Source organism: Nerophis ophidion, linkage group LG13 (genome assembly GCF_033978795.1).
Source record: "Nerophis ophidion isolate RoL-2023_Sa linkage group LG13, RoL_Noph_v1.0, whole genome shotgun sequence".
In the NCBI taxonomy this organism is placed as follows: Eukaryota; Metazoa; Chordata; class Actinopteri; order Syngnathiformes; family Syngnathidae; genus Nerophis; species Nerophis ophidion.
In genome coordinates, this window is record NC_084623.1 from 54893727 (window position 1) to 54913993 (window position 20267).

At 47.2% G+C, this 20267-nt stretch overlaps 1 protein-coding gene across 4 annotated transcripts in view; it reads left to right on the forward strand.

Moving 5' to 3' along the window:
* The window catches only part of zgc:172282 (leucine-rich repeat and fibronectin type III domain-containing protein 1-like protein), a 473431-nt gene that overhangs the window by 271089 nt on the left and 182075 nt on the right, over positions 1-20267 (forward strand). For all 4 annotated transcript variants that reach the window (XM_061919225.1, XM_061919227.1, XM_061919224.1 and 1 more), the window contains 2 exons: positions 5075-5226; positions 12203-12456. In XM_061919225.1, the coding sequence (XP_061775209.1) occupies positions 5075-5226; positions 12203-12456 (406 nt within the window). The remainder of the gene's footprint in view (positions 1-5074; positions 5227-12202; positions 12457-20267) is intronic.

Sequence of the window (20267 nt, forward strand, 5' to 3'; positions counted from 1 at the left end):
GCCGACTTTTAGCGGATTCTATGCGTTTGCGGTGCTTTCTTGTTAGTTTTTTCAAAGTCTATGGGGCATGGGGCTGCTCCACATGGGAAAATTGAGGAAAGTTTTTACATCGCTTTTTCCGCAACCCAGAAAGAAGACAGGAATTGGATGGTTTCTCCGGTTCCGAATCCACTTTCGATTCTGCTTAAATAGTTGGTTCCTTCACGGTTCTCTTATCAATTTTTATTTGGGGGGTGGAAACAGAAGAAAAATGTGGATTATCCTCAATTTTGTTGAGTTTAAAACAGAGCCTGGCAAATATTTTGACCTGGAGGCCACATTGAGAGAAAAAATAAGTCTAGGGGGCTAAGGTAAATGTGATTATAAATGGTAAATGGGTTATACTTGTATAGCGCTTTTCCTACCTTGTTAAGGAACTCAAAGCGCTTTGGTACTATTTCCATCCATCCATCCATCCATCCATCCATCCATATTCTTCCGTTTATCCGAGGTCGGGTCTAGGGGGCTACAGCCTATGCAGGGAAGCCCAGACTGCCCTCTCCCCAGCCACTTCGTCTAGCTCTTCCCAGGGGATCCCGAGGCGTTCCCAGGCCAGCCGGGAGACATAGTCTTCTACCGGTCGATCTACGTTCCCATCCTCACTTATGGTCATGAGCTTTGGGTTATGACCGAAAGGACAAGATCACGAGTACAAGCGGCCGGAATGAGTTTCCGCCGCCGGGTGGTGGGTCTCTCCCTTAGGGTGAGAAGTTCTGCAATACGGGAGGCGCTCAAAGTAAAGCCGCTGCTCATCCACATAGAGAGGAGCCAGATGAGGTGGTTCGAGGATCTGGTCAGGATGCCACCTGAATGCCTCCCTAGGGAGGTGTTTAGGGCACTTCCAACCGGTCGGAGCCCACGGGGAAGACCCAGGGCACTGGGAACGCCTCGGATCCCCCGGGAAGAGCTGGACGAAGTGGCTGGGGAGAGGGAAGTCCGGGCTTCCCTGCTTAGGCTGCTGCCCCCGCGACCCGACCTCTGATAAGCGGAAGTGGATGGTGTGGTATTAACTTATTACATGCAAAGTGGGACATAATGCAGTGATTTAACGCCCCCACAGTCTCCAGTATAATTTAATTGTTATAACCGTAAATCTGCGTAACATTTTACGTTTATTAACATCGGTGGAACCAAGAGCTACTTATCGTATTCTGGTAGGGCAAAGAAAAAAAAAAAAGCATGTTCCCCCGAGGTCACACACGACCCCCTTCTCCATTTGAGGAGGACTGCCTTAATTGGTTCTAATTTTAATGAATTATCGCCTTCAGTTTATGAAAACCTTCAGAAAATGTGGGGTTTCAAAAACGGAGCTGAAAATAATTAACATGATAATAAAGGTTTGACATAGCTCGCATTGCACGTAATGACTTAATATCAGGTTAGTTTCACATTTGAAGTTAATTGCTGACATGAATTAATGTTGGAGTTTCACCTGTATTATGTAATTAAAGAGAAAATCTGGTGGGAGGAAAACTTTTCTACAATTGAACATTCATCGGAAATGAAGATTGTCCACTGTAGCAAATAGATGCAAGCTTTTCACCACACACTTAGTGACGTTGGTCTAGTGCACCCAAGGCCCGGGGCCAGATGTGGCCCGCTACCTCATTTTATTAGGCCCTTTTTTTATTTGTTGATTTGCGGAAAAAGATAAAGAAAACTAGCAGCCCAGGTGCCAAAATTTTGCTGTAAACTTGCATTTTTTTTATTTACAGTAAAAACAACAAATGCAAATTTTACTTTTTTCTCTAACTTAAATATTGTATATTCATGCAAAAATGTATTTTTAAACATTAAAACCATTTTTGAAATAGAAATAAATACTACTAATAATAATGATTTCAAAGCATGTTATGCATCACATTGTGTAATGTAAAAGTAGCAATAGATTTCATGGTAAAATTGTGAAATTTACTATGGTTTTTACGGCTTTTTTTTCTAAATTAAAAAAACAGTATTTTTTTTTTTTACTGTAATAAACTGTGATGCCGTTTTGGCATATACAGAAATAAACCAAAAATCTACAGTTGCTGATTTATGGAAAGAAAACAAAAAAACTAACTGGCAACTTAGGTGCTAAAATTTTACTGTAAAATTGCATTTTCTTTTTAGATTTACAGTAAAAAAAAACAATGCAAACTTTATGAATAACATACAACAAATCATTTCAAGCCACAACCAAGCAATTCCAAAAGGACTGCCCACCCCCAGACTAAACGACTCTGAAACCAATAATGAATGTAACTGTCGCAAGGAACCTGATTGCCCTCTCAACGGAGGGTGCTTACAGACATCAGTCGTTTACCAAGCAAAGGTAACACGCAAGGACATTAACACATCCGACACGTACGTAGGATTAACCGAAGGAGTGTTTAAAACATAAATATATATATATATATATATATATATATATATATATATATATATATATATATATACATATATATATATATAAATACATATATGTATGTATATATATATGTATATATATACATATATGCATGTATATATATATATATATATATATATATATATATATATATATATATATATATGTGTATGTATGTATGTATGGTGGCAGAGGGGTTAGTGGGTCTGCCTCACAATACGAAGGTCCTGCAGTCTTGGGTTCAATCCCAGACTCGGGATCTTTTTGTGTGGAGTTTGCATGTCCTCCCCTTGACTGCGTGGGTTCCCTCCGAGTACTCCGGCTTCCTTCCACCTCCAAAGCCATGCACCTGGGGATAAGTTGATTGGTAACACTAAATTGGCCCTAGTGTGTGAATGTGAGTGTTAATGTTGTCTGTCTGTCTGTGTTGGCCCTGTGATGAGGGGGTGACTTGTCCAGGGTGTACCCTGCCTTCCGCCCAAATGAAGCTGATATAGGCGCCAGCGCCCCCTGTGACTCCGAAAGGGAATAAGCGGTAAAAAATGAATGGATGGATGGATGGATGAAATACTTGACTTTCAGTGAGTTCTAGCTATATATTTTGATTTTATTATATATATATATAAATAAAAGAAATAGTTGAAAAATCAGATGGCACTTATCAAATACACAGTAATGAAAACACAGTTGTTCCACTAACTGTACTGTTTGCTGGTTACTAAAAAAAAAAAAAACAACACTTACCTTTCACAATTTGAGTAACCTTCGTTCTGCCAATTTTTTCTTCATTTTGCTCGTCGACGGTGTAATATATTGGGTTGGAGTCAATAACCAGGCGAGGTGATGAAGTTTTGTCTCTTTACCGTGGGCTTCAGAACACTTGCCGTCAGGTGCGCAACACCACGTATATCATTGGCCAATCAAAAGGCAACCCCATAACGCTATAGCCAACATTCACCAGGAGATGGCAACAGACAACATAGAATAATTTTATTACAGACGGCGTCGCCATGGCTGTAACTTCTTCGTTCTTCTGCTTCGTCTTCATGTGTGTGCAGTTTTTTATTCAAATCCGTAGATGTTGTATAGTGAGAAAGCTGACTTGAAAACAGGCTGTCCCCACTAAAGTCCGCAAGGAGCTGGAGGGGGCGTGGCATCCAGCTCCGGCTGAATTTCGGTAGATTTTCGGGAGAACATTTCTTCCGGGAGGTTTTCGGGAGATGCGCTGAATTTCTGGGGTCTCCCAGAAAATCCGGGAGGGTTGGCAAGTATGGCTTCATCCAACCCCTTTTCAAGCCTTGCACAAATGTCTGCCAAGATGTAAAAAAAAAAAATATGTTGTTGTACCGTGCAACTTTGAAATAAATACTTCAATCCATGCCATCTCCGGGTTGGGGAGGAGACCCTGCCCCAAGTGGAGGAGTTCAAGTACCTAGGAGTCTCGTTCACGAGTGAGGGAAGAGTGGATCGTGAGATCGACAGGCGGATCGGTGCGGCGTCTTCAGTAATGCGGACGTTGTACCGATCCGTTGTGGTGAAGAAGGAGCTGAGCCGGAAGGCAAAGCTCTCAATTTACCGGTCAATCTGCGTTCCCATCCTCACCTATGGTCATGAGCTTTGGGTCATGACCGAAAGGATAAGATCACGGGTAAAAGCGGCCGAAATGAGTTTCCTCCGCCGTGTGGCGGGTCTCTCCCTTAGAGATAGGGTGAGAAGCTCTGCCATCCGGGAGGAACTCAAAGTAAAGCCGCTGCTCCTCCACATCGAGAGGAGCCAGATGAGGTGGTTCGGGCATCTGGTCAGGATGCCACCCGAACGCCTCCCTAGGGAGGTGTTTAGGGCACGTCCAACCGGTAGGAGGCCACGGGGAAGACCCAGGACACGTTGGGAAGACTATGTCTCCCGGCTGGCCTGGGAACGCCTCGGGATCCCCCGGGAAGAGCTAGACGAAGTGGCTGGGGAGAGGGAAGTCTGGGTTTCCCTGCTTAGGCTGTTGCCCCCGCGACCCGACCTCGGATAAGCGGAAGATGATTGATGGATGGATGGACTTCAATCCAATCCCTTCGTTAAAAACGGGGAACAACTAACGACTCGCCGTCCTCCAGTTGAATTGCAGATGCGCGATGGTTACTCTGGGTCGTCCTTTGTGGCTTCTCAGCCAGGCTGACATAATCTTCGTAATGTACTTGTTCATGGAGAAGAAAAAGAGGAAAACGGGCTTATTGGAGTGTCCAGAAGGACGACGTGACGCAGGATCAACCCTGTCACACAGCTGTAGTCATTTAGGCCACGCAGCTGAAGTCTCTTCTGGCCGCGCTTCTACGGAACTTTGACATTGTTCACTGCGTTATAAACTCAATCTTCGTTCATCAAGAAGTTACCGTCTGACTTTAAAACGGAATCCTTGATTACGATCGCTTTGTATTCTCGGCATTTACAGACCTTTTATTTCTTTTTTTTTACAAAGTGAACTTGGAAAGCGCTGAGTGGCGGCGGCGCATATTTGCATTTAAAACACTTTCCAAAGTATTAATGCAGACTGACTTCTGTTTCGGGCTTAATGTGGACTTCAGACACACTCTGCTCACTTAAGGCTAAAAACCACAACTGATGCAGTGTTTTTTTTTTGTTTGTGTTCATTCCCAGCCGTCCGCAGGAAGGATTTTGCCAACATGACCAACCTGTTGCATCTGACCCTGTCCAGAAACACCATCAGTCAGATCCTGCCTTCAGCTTTCAGTGACCTGCGACGACTGCGATCTCTCCACTTGGACTCTAATAGATTAACTGTTATTAAGGTAAAAACTCCACGGACTGTAGAAAGGTCATGAACGTTAGGTGGCCAACGGTCGGTCCCTCCAGGAATTCCGATTTCTCCAGATACTCTAAACCTTTTGATGATATTACGGACAGTAGATTGTGTAATCACTAAATTCCTTGCAATAGTTCTTTGAGAACTTAAACTGTTGGACAATTTGCTCACACACTTTTCGACAAAGTGGGGACCCTCGCTCCTTCCTTGTGTGTGAAGGCCTGAGCACCCCGGGTCCCGACTCTGGGGTGGATATTTTGATGATATTAACGACCTTAGATGGGGAGATCCCTAAATTCCTTGCAATAGCTGGTTGAGAAATGTTCGACATCTTGCTCACACATTTGTTGACAAAGTGGGGACTCTCGCCCCGTCCTTGTTTGTGAATGACCGAGCACCCCGGGGGTCGACTCTTGGGTGGATCTTTTGATGACATTGCAGACCGTAGATGGTCTAATCCCTAAATTCCTTGCAATAGCTGGTTGAGAAATGTTGTCCTTAGACTGTTCGACAATTTGCTCACACGTTTGTTGACAAAGTGGGGACCCTCGCCCCGTCCTCGTATGTGAAGGACCGAGCACCCCGGGTGCCGACTCTGGGTGGGGTGGATCTTTTGATGATATTACAGGACTGTAGATGGTGAAATCCCTAAATTCCTAGCAATAGCTGGTTGAGAAATGTTGTTCTTAGACTGTTCGACAATTTGCTCACACATTTGTTAGAAAAGTGGGGACCCTCGCCCCGTCCTTGTTTGTGAAGGCCCGAGCACCCCGGGTGCTGACTCTGGGGTGGATCTTTTGATGATATAACGGACCGCAGATGGTGTAATCCCTAAATTCCTTGCAATAGTTCTTTGAGAAACGTTGTTCTTTAACTGTTGGACAATTTGCTCACACACTTTTCGACAAAGTGGGGACCCTCGCTCCGTTCATGTGTGTGAAGGACTGAGCACCCCGGGCCCCAACTCTGGGGTGGGTATTTTGATATTAACGGCCTTAGATGGTGAGATCCCTAAATTCTTTGCAATAGCTGGTTGACAAAATGTTCGACATCTTGCTCACACATTTGTTGACAAAGTGGGGACTCTCGCCCCGTCCTTGTTTGTGAATGACCGAGCACCCCGGGGGTCGACTCTTGGGTGGATCTTTTGATGACATTACAGACCGTAGATGGTCTAATCCCTAAATTCCTTGCAATAGCTGGTTGAGAAATTTTGTCCTTAGACTGTTCGACAATTTGCTCACACGTTTGTTGACAAAGTGGGGACCCTCGCCCCGTCCTCGTATGTGAAGGACCGAGCACCCCGGGTGCCGACTCTGGGTGGGGTGGATCTTTTGATGATATTACAGGACTGTAGATGGTGAAATCCCTAAATTCCTAGCAATAGCTGGTTGAGAAATGTTCTTAGACTGTTCGACAATTTGCTCACACATTTGTTGATAAAGTGGGGACCCTCGACCCGTCCTTGAATGTGAAGGCCCGAGCACCCCGGGTGCTGACTCTGGGGTGGATCTTTTGATGATATAACGGACCGCAGATGGTGTAATCCCTAAATTCCTTGCAATAGTTCTTTGAGAAACGTTGTTCTTCAACTGTTGGACAATTTGCTCACACACTTTTCGACAAAGTGGGGACCCTCGCTCCGTTTTTCTGTGTGAAGGACTGAGCACCCCGGGCCCCCGACTCTGGGGTGGGTATTTTGATATTAACGACCTTAGATGGTGAGATCCCTAAATTCTTTGCAATAGCTGGTTGACAAAATGTTCGACATATTGCTCACACATTTGTTGACAAAGTGGGGACTCCCGCCCCGTCCTTGTTTGTGAATGACCGAGCACCCCGGGGGTCGACTCTTGGGTGGATCTTTTGATGACATTACAGACCGTAGATGGTCTAATCCCTAAATTCCTTGCAATAGCTGGTTGAGAAATTTTGTCCTTAGACTGTTCGACAATTTGCTCACACGTTTGTTGACAAAGTGGGGACCCTCGCCCCGTCCTCGTATGTGAAGGACCGAGCACCCCGGGTGCCGACTCTGGGTGGGGTGGATCTTTTGATGATATTACAGGACTGTAGATGGTGAAATCCCTAAATTCCTAGCAATAGCTGGTTGAGAAATGTTCTTAGACTGTTCGACAATTTGCTCACACATTTGTTGATAAAGTGGGGACCCTCGACCCGTCCTTGTATGTGAAGGCCCGAGCACCCCGGGTGCTGACTCTGGGGTGGATCTTTTGATGATATAACGGACCGCAGATGGTGTAATCCCTAAATTCCTTGCAATAGTTCTTTGAGAAACGTTGTTCTTTAACTGTTGGACAATTTGCTCACACACTTTTCGACAAAGTGGGGACCCTCGCTCCGTTCTTGTGTGTGAAGGACTGAGCACCCCGGGTCCCGGCTCTGGGGTGGTTATTTTGAGGATATTAACGACCGTAGATGGGGAGATCCCTAAATTCCTTGCAATAGCTGGTTGAGAAATCTTCGACAATTTGCTTACACATTTGTTGACAAAGTGGGGACCCTCGCCCCGTCCTTGTTTGTGAAGGACCGAGCACCCCGGGTGCCGACTCTGGGGTGGATCTTTTGATGATATTACGGACCGTAGATGGTGTAATCCCTAAATTCCTTGCAATAGCTGGTTGAGAAATGTTGTTCTTAGACTGTTCGACAATTTGCTCACACATTTGTTGATAAAGTGGGGACCCTCGCCCTGTCCTTGTTTGTGAAGGACCGAGCACCCCGAGTGCTGACTCTGGGGTGGATCTTTTGATGACATTACAGACCGTAGATGGTGTAATCCCTAAATTCCTTGCAATAGTTCTTTGAGAAACGTTGTTCTTTAACTGTTGGACAATTTGCTCACACACTTTTCGACAAAGTGGGGACCCTCGCTCCGTTTTTGTGTGTGAAGGACTGAGCACCCCGGGCCCCGACTCTGGGGTGGATATTTTGATGATATTAACGACCTTAGATGGTGAGATCCCTAAATTCCTTGCAATAGCTGGTTGAGAAATGTTCGACATCTTGCTCACACATTTGTTGACAAAGTGGGGCCTCTCTCGCCGTGTCCTTGTTTGTGAAGGACTGATCACCCCGGGTCCCGACTCGAGGGTGGATCTTTTGAGGATATTACGGACTGTAGATGGTGACATCCCTAAATTCTTAGCAATAGCTGGTTGAGAAATATTTTTAGACTATTCTACAATTTGCTCACACATTTGTTGATAAAGTGGGGACCCTCGACCCGTCCTTGTATGTGAAGGACTGAGCACCCTGGGGTGGATCTTTTGATGATATTATGGACCGTAGATGGTAAAATCCCCAAATTCTTTGCAATAGCTGGTTGAGAAATGTTCTTAGACTGTTCGACATTTTGCTCACACATTTGTTGATAAAGTGGGGACCCTCGACCAGTCCTTGTATGTGAAGGGCTGAGCACCTTGGGTGCGGACTCTGGGGTGGATCTTTTGATGATATTATGGACCCTACATGGTAAAATCCCCAAATTATTTGCAATAGCTGGTTGAGAAGTGTTGTTCTTAGACTGTTCGACAATTTGCTCACACATTTGTTGACAAAGTGGGGACCCGCGCCCCGTCCTTGTATGTGAAGGACTGAGCACCCCGGGTCCTAATTCTGGGTTGGATCTTTTGATGATATTATGGACCGTAGATGGTGAAATCCCTAAATTCCTTTCAATAGCTGCTTGAGAAATGTTGTGCTTAGACTGTTCAACAATTTGCTCACACATTTGTTGACAAAGTGGGGACCCTCGCCCCGTCCTTGTTTGTGAAGGACTGAGTATTTCATGGAAGCTGCTTTTTTAATCCCAATCATGGCACCCACCTGTTCCCAATTAGCCTGTTCACCTGTGGGAAGTTCCAAATAAGTGTTTGATGAGCATTTCTCAACTTTCTCAGTCTTTTTGCCACTTGTACCAGCTTTTTTGAAAAATGTTACAAGCATCAAATTCCAAATGAGGTAATATTTGCAAAAAAAAATAACAAAGTTTACCAGTGCGAACATTTAGTATCTTTTCTTTGCAATCTATATAATTGAATATAGGTTGAAAATAATTTGCAAATCATTGTATTCTGTTTTTATTTACAATTTTAAAAAACTTGTTTTGTTTTTTGTAAAAAAAAATTCTGAAATTCTGGAGGGACCGAAACATTACTAGTGGTGTTTACAATATGGTATGCACCTTTAACATATTTACATGACAGAGCAGGATTGTAGGTATGTTTGGGGGGACCTGGACTAGGACTTCAGGGGATGTGGAGTGTAAAATGCATACATGGGGCTATAGTGCGCAAACTATCCATCCATCCATCCATCCATTTTCTTCTGCTTATCCGGGGGCAGCAGCTTAAGCAAGGAAACCCAGACTTTCTTCTCCCCAGCCACTTCGTCCGGCTCATCCCAGGGGATCCCGAGGTGTTCCCATGCCAGTAGGGAGACATAGTCTTCCCAACGTGTCTTGGGTCTTCCCCGTGGCCTCCTACCTGTCGGACGTGTCCGAAACCCCTCCCTAGGGAGGCGTTCCGGTGGCATCCTGACCAGATGCCCGAACCACGTCATCTGGCTCCTCTCGATGTAGAGGAACAGTGGCTTTACTTTGAAGTCCTCCTGGATGACAGAGCTTCTCACCCTATCTCTAAGGGAGAGACCCGCCACCCGGCAAAGGAAACTCATTTCGGTCGCTTGCACCCGTGATCTTGTCCTTTCGGTCATAACCCAAAGCTCATGACCATAGGTGAGTGAGGATAGGAACGTGGTTCGACCGGTAAATTGAGAGCTTTGCCTTCCGGCTCAGCTCCTTCTTCACCACAACGGATCGATACAGCGTCCGCATTACTGAAGACGCCCCACCGATCCGCCTGTCGATCTCACAATCCACTCTTTCCTCACTCATGAACAAGACTCCGAGGTACTTGAAGTCCTCCACATGGGGAAAGGTCACATCCCCAACCCGGAGATGGCACTCCACACTTTTTCGGGCAAGCTTAATAAACATTAAAAAAGTTTGTGTGAGAGGAATTAGATGTCTCACCTTAAAACTCATCTGTATACTCTAGCCTTTAAATAGACCTCCTTTTTAGACCAGTTGATCTGCCGCTTCTTTTCTTTCTCCTATGTCCCCCCCTCCCTTGTGGAGGGGGTCTGTTCCGATGACCATGGATGAAGTACTGGCTGTCCAGAGTCGAGACCCAGGATGGACCGCTCGTCGGGACCCAGGATGGACCGCTCGCCTGTATCTGTTGGGGACATCTCTACGCTGCTGATCCGCTTGAGATGGTTTCCTGTGGACGGGACTCTCGCTGCTGTCTTGGATCCGCTTTGAACTGAACTCTCGCGGCTGTGTTGGAGCCACTATGGATTGAACTTTCACAGTATCATGTTAGACCCGCTCGACATCCATTGCTTTCGGTCCCCTAGAGAGGGGGGGTTGCCCACATCTCAATCAATCAATCAATCAATGTTTATTCATATAGCCCGAAATCACAAATGTCTCAAAGGACTGCACAAATCATTACGACTACAACATCCTCGGAAGAACCCACAAAAGGGCAAGGAAAACTCACACCCAGTGGGCAGGGAGAATTCACATCCAGTGGGACGCCAGTGACAATGCTGACTATGAGAAACCTTGGAGAGGACCTCAGATGTGGGCAACCCCCCCCCCCCCCTCTAGGGGACCGAAAGCAATGGATGTCGAGCGGGTCCAACATGATACTGTGAAAGTTCAATCCATAGTGGCTCCAAGACAGCAGCGAGAGTCCCGTCTAAAGGAAACCATCACAAGCGGATCAGCAGCGTAGAGATGTCCCCAACCGATACAGGCGAGCGGTCCATCCTGGGTCTCGACTCTGGACAGTCAGTACTTCATCCATGGTCATCGGACCGGACCCCCTCCACAAGGGAGGGGGGGACATAGGAGAAAGAAAAGAAGCGGCAGATCAACTGGTCTAAAATGGAGGTCTACTCAAAGGCTAGAGTATACAGATGAGTTTTAAGATGAGACTTAAATGCTTCTACTGATGTAGCATCTCGAAATGTTACCGGGAGGGCATTCCAGAGTACTGGAGCCCGAACGGAAAACGCTCTATAGCCCGCAGACTTTTTTTGAGCTCTAGGAATCACTAATAAGCCGGAGTCTTTTGAACGCAGATTTCTTGCCGGGACATACGGTACAATACAATCGGCAAGATAGGCTGGAGCTAGACCGTGTAGTATTTTATACGTAAGTAGTAAAACCTTAAAGTCACATCTTAAGTGCACAGGAAGCCAGTACAGGCGTAATGTGATCAAACTTTCTTGTTCTTGTCAAAAGTCTAGCAGCCGCATTTTGTACCAACTGTACCAACTGAGGTCCTCTCCAAGGTTTCTCATAGTCAGCATTGTCACTGGCGTCCCACTGGATGTGAATTCTCCCTGCCCACTGGGTGTGAGTTTTCCTTGCCCTTTTGTGGGTTCTTCCGAGGATGTCGTAGTCGTAATGATTTGTGCAGTCCTTTGAGACATTTGTGATTTGGGTCTATATAAATAAACATTGATTGATTGATTGATTGATGAGGTGGTTCGGGCATCTGGTCAGGATGCCACCCGAACGCCTCCATAGGGAGGTGTTTAGGGCATGTCCGTCCGGCAGGAAGCCACAGGGAAGACCCAGGACACGTTGGGAAGACTATGTCTCCTGGCTGGCCTGGGAACGGCTTGGGATCCCCCAGGAAGAGCTGGGCGAAGTGGCTGGGGAGAGGAAAGTCTGGGCTTCCATAACCCGACCTCTGATAAGCGGAAGAAGATGGATGGATAATTCAAAAACTCCCCTAGAAGATGCTACATTTCATTGATGGAGCCCATCAAGTCTAATACTAAAGTGAAAGCAGGAACAAGTAGGCTTAGTGCAAAAAAATCACTAACTGTGTGACCTCATATGTTGTATGTTTTTTACTCAGGATGATCATTTCAATGGCCTTACAAACCTTCGCCATCTAATTCTGGCCAACAACCAGCTGCACTCCATATCTCCTCATGCGTTTGATGACTTCCTGTCCACACTGGAGGATTTGGACCTGAGCTACAATAACCTCGCCCAAGTTCCCTGGGAGACCATCGGGCGCCTGACAAATGTCAACACCTTAAACATGGACCATAATCTCATCGAAAACGTTCCCCAAGGCGTATTCACCAACTTACACAAACTGGCCAGGTAAGGCTTGTCATGGCAACGATGAAGATGCTTGAAACCGTCCAAATGAACGATTAGTCTATCGTCACTTTTGATCGGACTCCAAATTTTTACGCAATTAACCCATTTGCAGTGCAGAGTGACGCAAAATTGCCGTCTTCAAAATCAAAACTAACCCTGGGATTAATCCGATAACTTGTTTTTACCATAGGTCAGCATTGTTTTGAATATATGTACCGTATTTTCCGGACTATAAATCGCATTGGGATTTAAGCCACACCCACTAAATTTTAAGTGAGGTGAAGTGAATTATATTTATATAGCACTTTTCTCTAGTGACTCAAAGCACTTTACATAGTGAAAATCCAATATCTAAGTTACATTCAAACCAGTGTGGGTGGGCACTGGGAGCAGGTGGGTAAAGTGTCTTGCCCAAGGACACAACGGCAGTGACTAGGATGGTGGAAGCGGGGATCGAACCTGGAACCCTCAAGTTGCACTCTACCAACCGAGCAATACCGCCCCCAAAATTTTAGAGGTAAAAAAACAGTTTTCAAAATATTAGCCGCAGATGTATACTTTGTGAAATGAGTTATTTGTCTCTAACGTGGCAGTAAAACGGGGAATCAAACAAAACAGAAGTCATCGCCATGGACCCACTAGCTGCGGAAGCTACTCTCAAATCAGCTAAACGGACCCAATAACTCCACGTTGACGTTTTTGGGGAATTTACTGAGGAATTTGTGAAACTGAAAGAAAACTAAAATAATGCCAAGTTGACAATACTAACACAGACACTTGTAAAAGTGTTAGCGAAGTAGCTAATGGCAGTGACTAGGATGGGGGAAGCGGGGATCGAACCTGGAACCCTCAAGTTGCAGGCACAGCCACTCTACAAACCGAGCAATACCGCCCCAAAATTTTAGAGGCAAAAAAATAGTTTTCAAAATATTAGCCGCGGATGTATACTTTGTGAAATTAGTTATTTGTCTCTAACGTGGCAGTAAAACGGGGAAATCAAACAAAACAGAAGTCATCGCCATGGACCCACTAGCTGCGGAAGCTACTCTCAAATCAGCTAAACGGACCCAATAACTCCACGTTGACGTTTGTGGGGAATTTATTGAGGAATTTGTGAAACTGAAACAAAACAAAAATAATGCCAAGTTGACAATTCAAACACAGGCACTTGTAAAAGTGTTAGCGAAGTAGCTAATGCGAACAATGGCAGTGACTAGGATGGGGGAAGCGGGGATCGAACCTGGAACCCTCAAGTTGCAGGCACAGCCACTCTACCAACCGAGCAATACCGCCCCAAAATTTTAGAGGCAAAAAAAAAGTTTTCAAAATATTAGCCGCAGATGTATACTTTGTTAAATGAGTTATTTGTCTCTAACGTGGCAGTAAAACGGGGAATCAAACAAAACAGAAGTCATCGCCATGGACCCACTAGCTGCGGAAGCTACTCTCAAATCAGCTAAACGGACCCAATAACTCCACGTTGACGTTTTTGGGGAATTTACTGAGGAATTTGTGAAACTGAAAGAAAACAAAAATAATGGCAAGTTGACAATACTAACACAGACACTTGTAAAAGTGTTAGCGAAGTAGCTAATGCGAATAATGGCAGTGACTAGGATGGGGGAAGCGGGGATCGAACCTGGAACCCTCAAGTTGCAGGCATAGCCACTCTACCAACCGAGCAATACCGCCCCAAAATTTTAGAGGCAAAAAAAAAAGTTTTCAAAATATTAGCCGCAGATGTATACTTTGTGAAATTAGTTATTTGTCTCTAACGTGGCAGTAAAACGGATAATCAAACAAAACAGAAGTCACCGCCATGGACCCATTAGCTGCGGAAGCTACTCTCAAATCAGCTAAACGGACCCAATAACTCCACGTTGACGTTTTTGGGGAATGTACTGAGGAATTTGTGGAACTGAAACAAAACAAAAATAATGCCAAGTTGACAATTCAAACACAGGCACTTGTAAAAGTGTTAGCGAAGTAGCTAATGCAAACAATGGCACTGACTAGGATGGGGGAAGCGGGGATTGAACCTGGAACCCTCAAGTTGCAGGCATAGCCACTCTACCAACCGAGCAATACCGCCCCAAAATTTTAGAGGCAAAAAAATAGTTTTCAAAATATTAGCCGCAGATGTATACTTTGTGAAATTAGTTATTTGTCTCTAATGTGGCAGTAAAACGGGTAATCAAACAAAACAGAAGTCACCGCCATGGACCCATTAGCTGCGGAAGCTACTCTCAAATCAGCTAAACGGACCCAATAACTCCACGTTGACGTTTTTGGGGAATTTACTGAGGAATTTGTGAAACTGAAAGAAAACAAAAATAATGGCAAGTTGACAATACTAACACAGACACTTGTAAAAGTGTTAGCGAAGTAGCTAATGCGAACAATGGCAGTGACTAGGATGGGGGAAGCGGGGATCGAACCTGGAACCCTCAAGTTGCAGGCATAGCCACTCTACCAACCGAGCAATACCGCCCCAAAATTTTAGAGGCAGAAGAATAGTTTTCAAAATATTAGCCGCAGATGTGTACTTTGTGAAATTAGTTATTTGTCTCTAACGTGGCAGTAAAACGGGGAATCAAACAAAACAGAAGTCATCGCCATGGACCCACCAGCTGCGGAAGCTACTCTCAAATCAGCTAAACGGACCCAATAACTCCACGTTGACGTTTGTGGGGAATTTACTGAGGAATTTGTGAAACTGAAACAAAACGAAAATAATGCCAAGTTGACAATACTAACACAGACACTTGTAAAAGTGTTAGCGAAGTAGCTAATGCGAACAATGCTAGCTTCATTAATTATGATAGCATGTACAAATATGGACAATAACACTCTTGCAGAAATCACACATGGGGCAGTTTAGTAAAAATAAATTGTTATAGTTATATTGTAAACTTACAAACGTAGCTTAGAGTGAGGAATTAAGAATCATTTTGAGCGGCAACGCTACGGACGGTTTTACTTTAGGTTCAAGGCATTAAAACCGCAAGTATATTTTGCCATTGACTGGTTGATGAAGCAGAGGACGGACGGAAAGACCGGCATCCAGTGGACCCTCTGGTCACAGCTTGATGTCTTCGACTTCGCCAGCGACCTTGCCCCACTCTCGCACAGAGACAAAAACGTCAAACCTAGTCTATTTCCACGACCTGGACTTTGCCAGCGACCTTGCCCCACTCTCGCACAGAGACAAAAACGTCAAACCCAGTCTATTTCCACGACCTGGACTTTGCCAGCGACCTTGCCCCACTCTCGCACAGAGACAAAAACGTCAAACCTAGCCTATTTCCACGACCCGGACTTCGCCAGCGACCTTGCGCCACTCTCGCACAGAGACAAAAACGTCAAACCCAGCCCATTTCCACGACCCGGACTTCGCCAGCGACCTTGCCCCACTCTCGCACAGAGACAAAAACGTCAAACCCAGCCTATTTCCACGACCCGGACTTCGCCAGCGACCTTGCCCCACTCTCGCACAGAGACAAAAACGTCAAACCCAGCCTATTTCCACAACCCGGACTTCGCCAGCGACCTTGCCCCACTCTCGCAGAGAGACAAAAACGTTAAAACCCAGCCTATTTCCACGACCCGGAGTTCACCAGCGACCTTGCCCCACTCTCGCACGGAGACAAAAACGTCAAACCCAGCCTATTTCCACGACTTGGACTTCACCAGCGACCTTGCCCCACTCTCGCACAGAGACAAAAACGTCAAACTTAGCCTATTTCCATGACCCGGACTTCGCCAGCGACCTTGCCCCACTCTCGCACAGAGACAAAAACATCAAACCCAGCCTATTTCCATGACTTGGACTTCACCAGCGACCTTGCCCCACTCTCGCATAGAGACAAAAACTTCAAACATAGTCTATTTCCACGACCCGGACTTCGCCAGCGACCTTACCCCACTCTCCCACAGAGACAAAAACATCAAACCCAGCCTATTTCCACGACTTGGACTTCGCCAGCAACCTTGCCCCAATCTCGCACAGAGACAAAAACGTCAAACCTAGCCTATTTCCACGACCCGGACTTCGCCAGCGACCTTGCCCTACTATCGCACAGAGACAAAAACGTCAAACCCAGCCTATTTCCACGACCCGGACTTCGCCAGCGACCTTGCCCCGCTCTCGCACAGAGACAAAAACGTCAAATCCAGCCTATTTCCACGACCCGGACTTCACCAGCGACCTTGCCCCGCTCTCGCACAGAGACAAAAACGTCAAATCCAGCCTATTTCCACGACCCGGACTTCGCCAGCGACCTTGCCCCGCTCTCGCACAGAGACAAAAACGTCAAATCCAGCCTATTTCCACGACCCGGACTTCGCCAGCGACCTTGCCCCGCTCTCGCACAGAGACAAAAACGTCAAACCTAGCCTATTTCCACGACCCGGACTTCGCCAGCGACCTTGCCCTACTATCGCACAGAGACAAAAACGTCAAATCCAGCCTATTTCCACGACCCGGACTTCGCCAGCGACCTTGCCCCGCTCTCGCACAGAGACAAAAACGTCAAACCTAGTCTATTTCCACGACCCGGACCTTGCCAGCGACCTTGCCCCACTCTCGCACAGAGACAAAAACGTCAAACCTAGTCTATTTCCACGACCCGGACTTTGCCAGCAACCTTGCCCCACTCTCTCACAGGGACAAAAACGTCAAACCCAGCCTATTTCCACGACCCGGACTTCACCAGCAACCTTGCCCCACTTTTGCACCGAGACAAAAACGTCAAACCCAGCCTATTTCCACGACCCGGACTTCACCAGCGACCTTGCCCCACTCTCGCACAGAGACAAAAACGTCAAACCCAGCCTATTTCCACGACCCGGACTTCACCAGCGACCTTCCCCCACTCTCGCACGGAGACAAAAACGTCAAACCCAGCCTATTTCCACGACTTGGACTTCACCAGCGACCTTGCCCCACTCTCGCATAGAGACAAAAACTTCAAACATAGTCTATTTCCACGACCCGGACTTCGCCAGCGACCTTGCCCCACTCTCGCACAGAGACAAAATCGTCAAACCCAGCCTATTTCCACGACCCAGACTTCACCAGTGACCTTGCCCCACTCTCGCACAGAGACAAAACCGTCAAACCTAGTCTATTTCCACGTCCCGGACTTCGCCAGCGACCTTGCCCCACTCTCGCACAGAGACAAAAACGTCAAAACCCAGTCTATTTCCAAGACCTGGACTTTGCCAGCGACCTTGCCCCACTCTCGCACAGAGACAAAAACGTCACACCCAGTCTATTTCCACGACCCAGACTTCACCAGCGACCTTACCCCACTCTCGCACAGAGACAAAAACATCAAACCCAGCCTATTTCCACGACCTGGACTTCGCCAGCAACCTTGCCCCAATCTCGCACAGAGACAAAAACGTCAAACCTAGCCTATTTCCACGACCCGGACTTCGCCAGCGACCTTGCCCTACTCTCGCACAGAGACAAAAACGTCAAACCCAGCCTATTTCCATGACCCGGACTTCGCCAGCAACCTTGCCCCACTCTCGCACGGGGACAAAAACGTCAAACCCAGCCTATTTCCATGACCCGGACTTCGCCAGCGACCTTGCCCCACTCTCGCACAGAGACAACAACGTCAAACCCAGCCTATTTCCACGACCCAGACTTCACCAGCAACCTTGCCCCACTTTTGCACCGAGACAAAAACGTCAAACCCAGCCTATTTCCACGACCCGGACTTCACCAGCGACCTTGCCCCACTCTCGCACAGAGACAAAAACGTCAAACCTAGCCTATTTCCACGACCCGGACTTCGCCAGCGACCTTGCCCCACTCTCGCACAGAGACAAAAACGTCAAACCCAGCAAATTTCCACGACCCGGACTTCGCCAGCGACCTTGCCCCACTCTCGCAGAGAAACAAAAACGTCAAACCCAGCCTATTTCCACGACCCGGACTTCGCCAGTGACCTTGCCCCACTCTCGCGCAGAGACAAAAACGTCAAACCCAGCCTCTTTCCACGACCCGGACTTCACCAGCGACCTTCCCCCACTCTCGCACAGAGACAAAAACGTCAAACCCAGCCTATTTCCACGACCCGGACTTCGCCAGCGACCTTGCCCCACTCTCGCAGAGAAACAAAAACGTCAAACCCAGCCTAATTCCACGACCCGGACTTCGCCAGTGACCTTGCCCCACTCTCGCGCAGAGACAAAAACGTCAAACCCAGCCTCTTTCCACGACCCGGACTTCACCAGCGACCTTCCCCCACTCTCGCACAGAGACAAAAACGTCAAACCCAGCCTATTGCCACGACCCGGACTTCACCAGCGACCTTCCCCCACTCTCGCACGGAGACAAAAACGTCAAACCCAGCCTATTTCCACGACTTGGACTTCACCAGCGACCTTGCCCCACTCTCGCATAGAGACAAAAACTTCAAACATAGTCTATTTCCACGACCCGGACTTCACCAGCGACCTTCCCCCACTCTCGCACAGAGACAAAAACGTCAAACCCGGCCTATTTCCACGACCCGGACTTCGCCAGCGACCTTGCCCCACTCTCGCACAGAGACAAAAACGTCAAACCCAGCCTATTTCCACGACCCGGACTTCGCCAGCGACCTTGCCCCACTCTCGCACAGAGACAAAAACGTCAAACCTAGCCTATTTCCACGACCCGGACTTCGCCAGCGACCTTGCCCCACTCTCGCACAGAGACAAAAACGTCAAACCCAGCCTATTTCCACGACCCGGACTTCGCCAGCGACCTTGCCCCACTCTCGCAGAGAAACAAAAACGTCAAACCCAGCCTATTTCCACGACCCGGACTTCGCCAGTGACCTTGCCCCACTCTCGCGCAGAGACAAAAACGTCAAACCCAGCCTATTTCCACGACCCGGACTTCACCAGCGACCTTCCCCCACTCTCGCACAGAGACAAAAACGTCAAACCCAGCCTATTTCCACGACCCGGACTTCACCAGCGACCTTCCCCCACTCTCGCACGGAGACAAAAACGTCAAACCCAGCCTATTTCCACGACTTGGACTTCACCAGCGACCTTGCCCCACTCTCGCATAGAGACAAAAACTTCAAACATAGTCTATTTCCACGACCCGGACTTCGCCAGCGACCTTGCCCCACTCTCGCACAGAGACAAAATCGTCAAACCCAGCCTATTTCCACGACCCGGACTTCGCCAGCGACCTTGCCCCACTCTCGCACAGAGACAAAAACGTCAAACCTAGTCTATTTTCATGACCAGGACTTCGCCAGCGACCTTGCCCCACTCTCGCACAGAGACAAAAACGTCAAACCCAGCCAGCCCCAGAAGACCAAGATTCTAAAGATCAACTCTACCATCACGGACCCAGTGAAGCTTGACGACAACAACCTGGAAGACGTGGAGACCTTCTGGTATCCAGGCAATGTGGTGAACCAACAGGGGGCAATAGACACGGACGTGAAAATCTGAATCGGAAAGGCAAGGGGCTTCAAGAACATTTGGAGATCCCACCTCATCGCGACACACACCAAGATTTGCCCGTTCACCTCTAACGTCAAGTATGACTCTTCACCCCGTTGGTGGGGGTGATGGATGGCTGAGCAACGTAGCCCCTCATCCTCCCCTCTGTTGCAAGGTTCTGTAGGTTCTATGAATACCTTCAGCGTTTGCCATTGTCCCACCTTTCTAGGGGGCGTATGTCTGCTCTTGAATGGAATTGTGCTGACAATCGGAATTTCCCCTCGGGGACCAATAAAGTAAACGATTGATACGATTGTCCAGCTGTACAAAGCTGAAACACGGCGATCAAC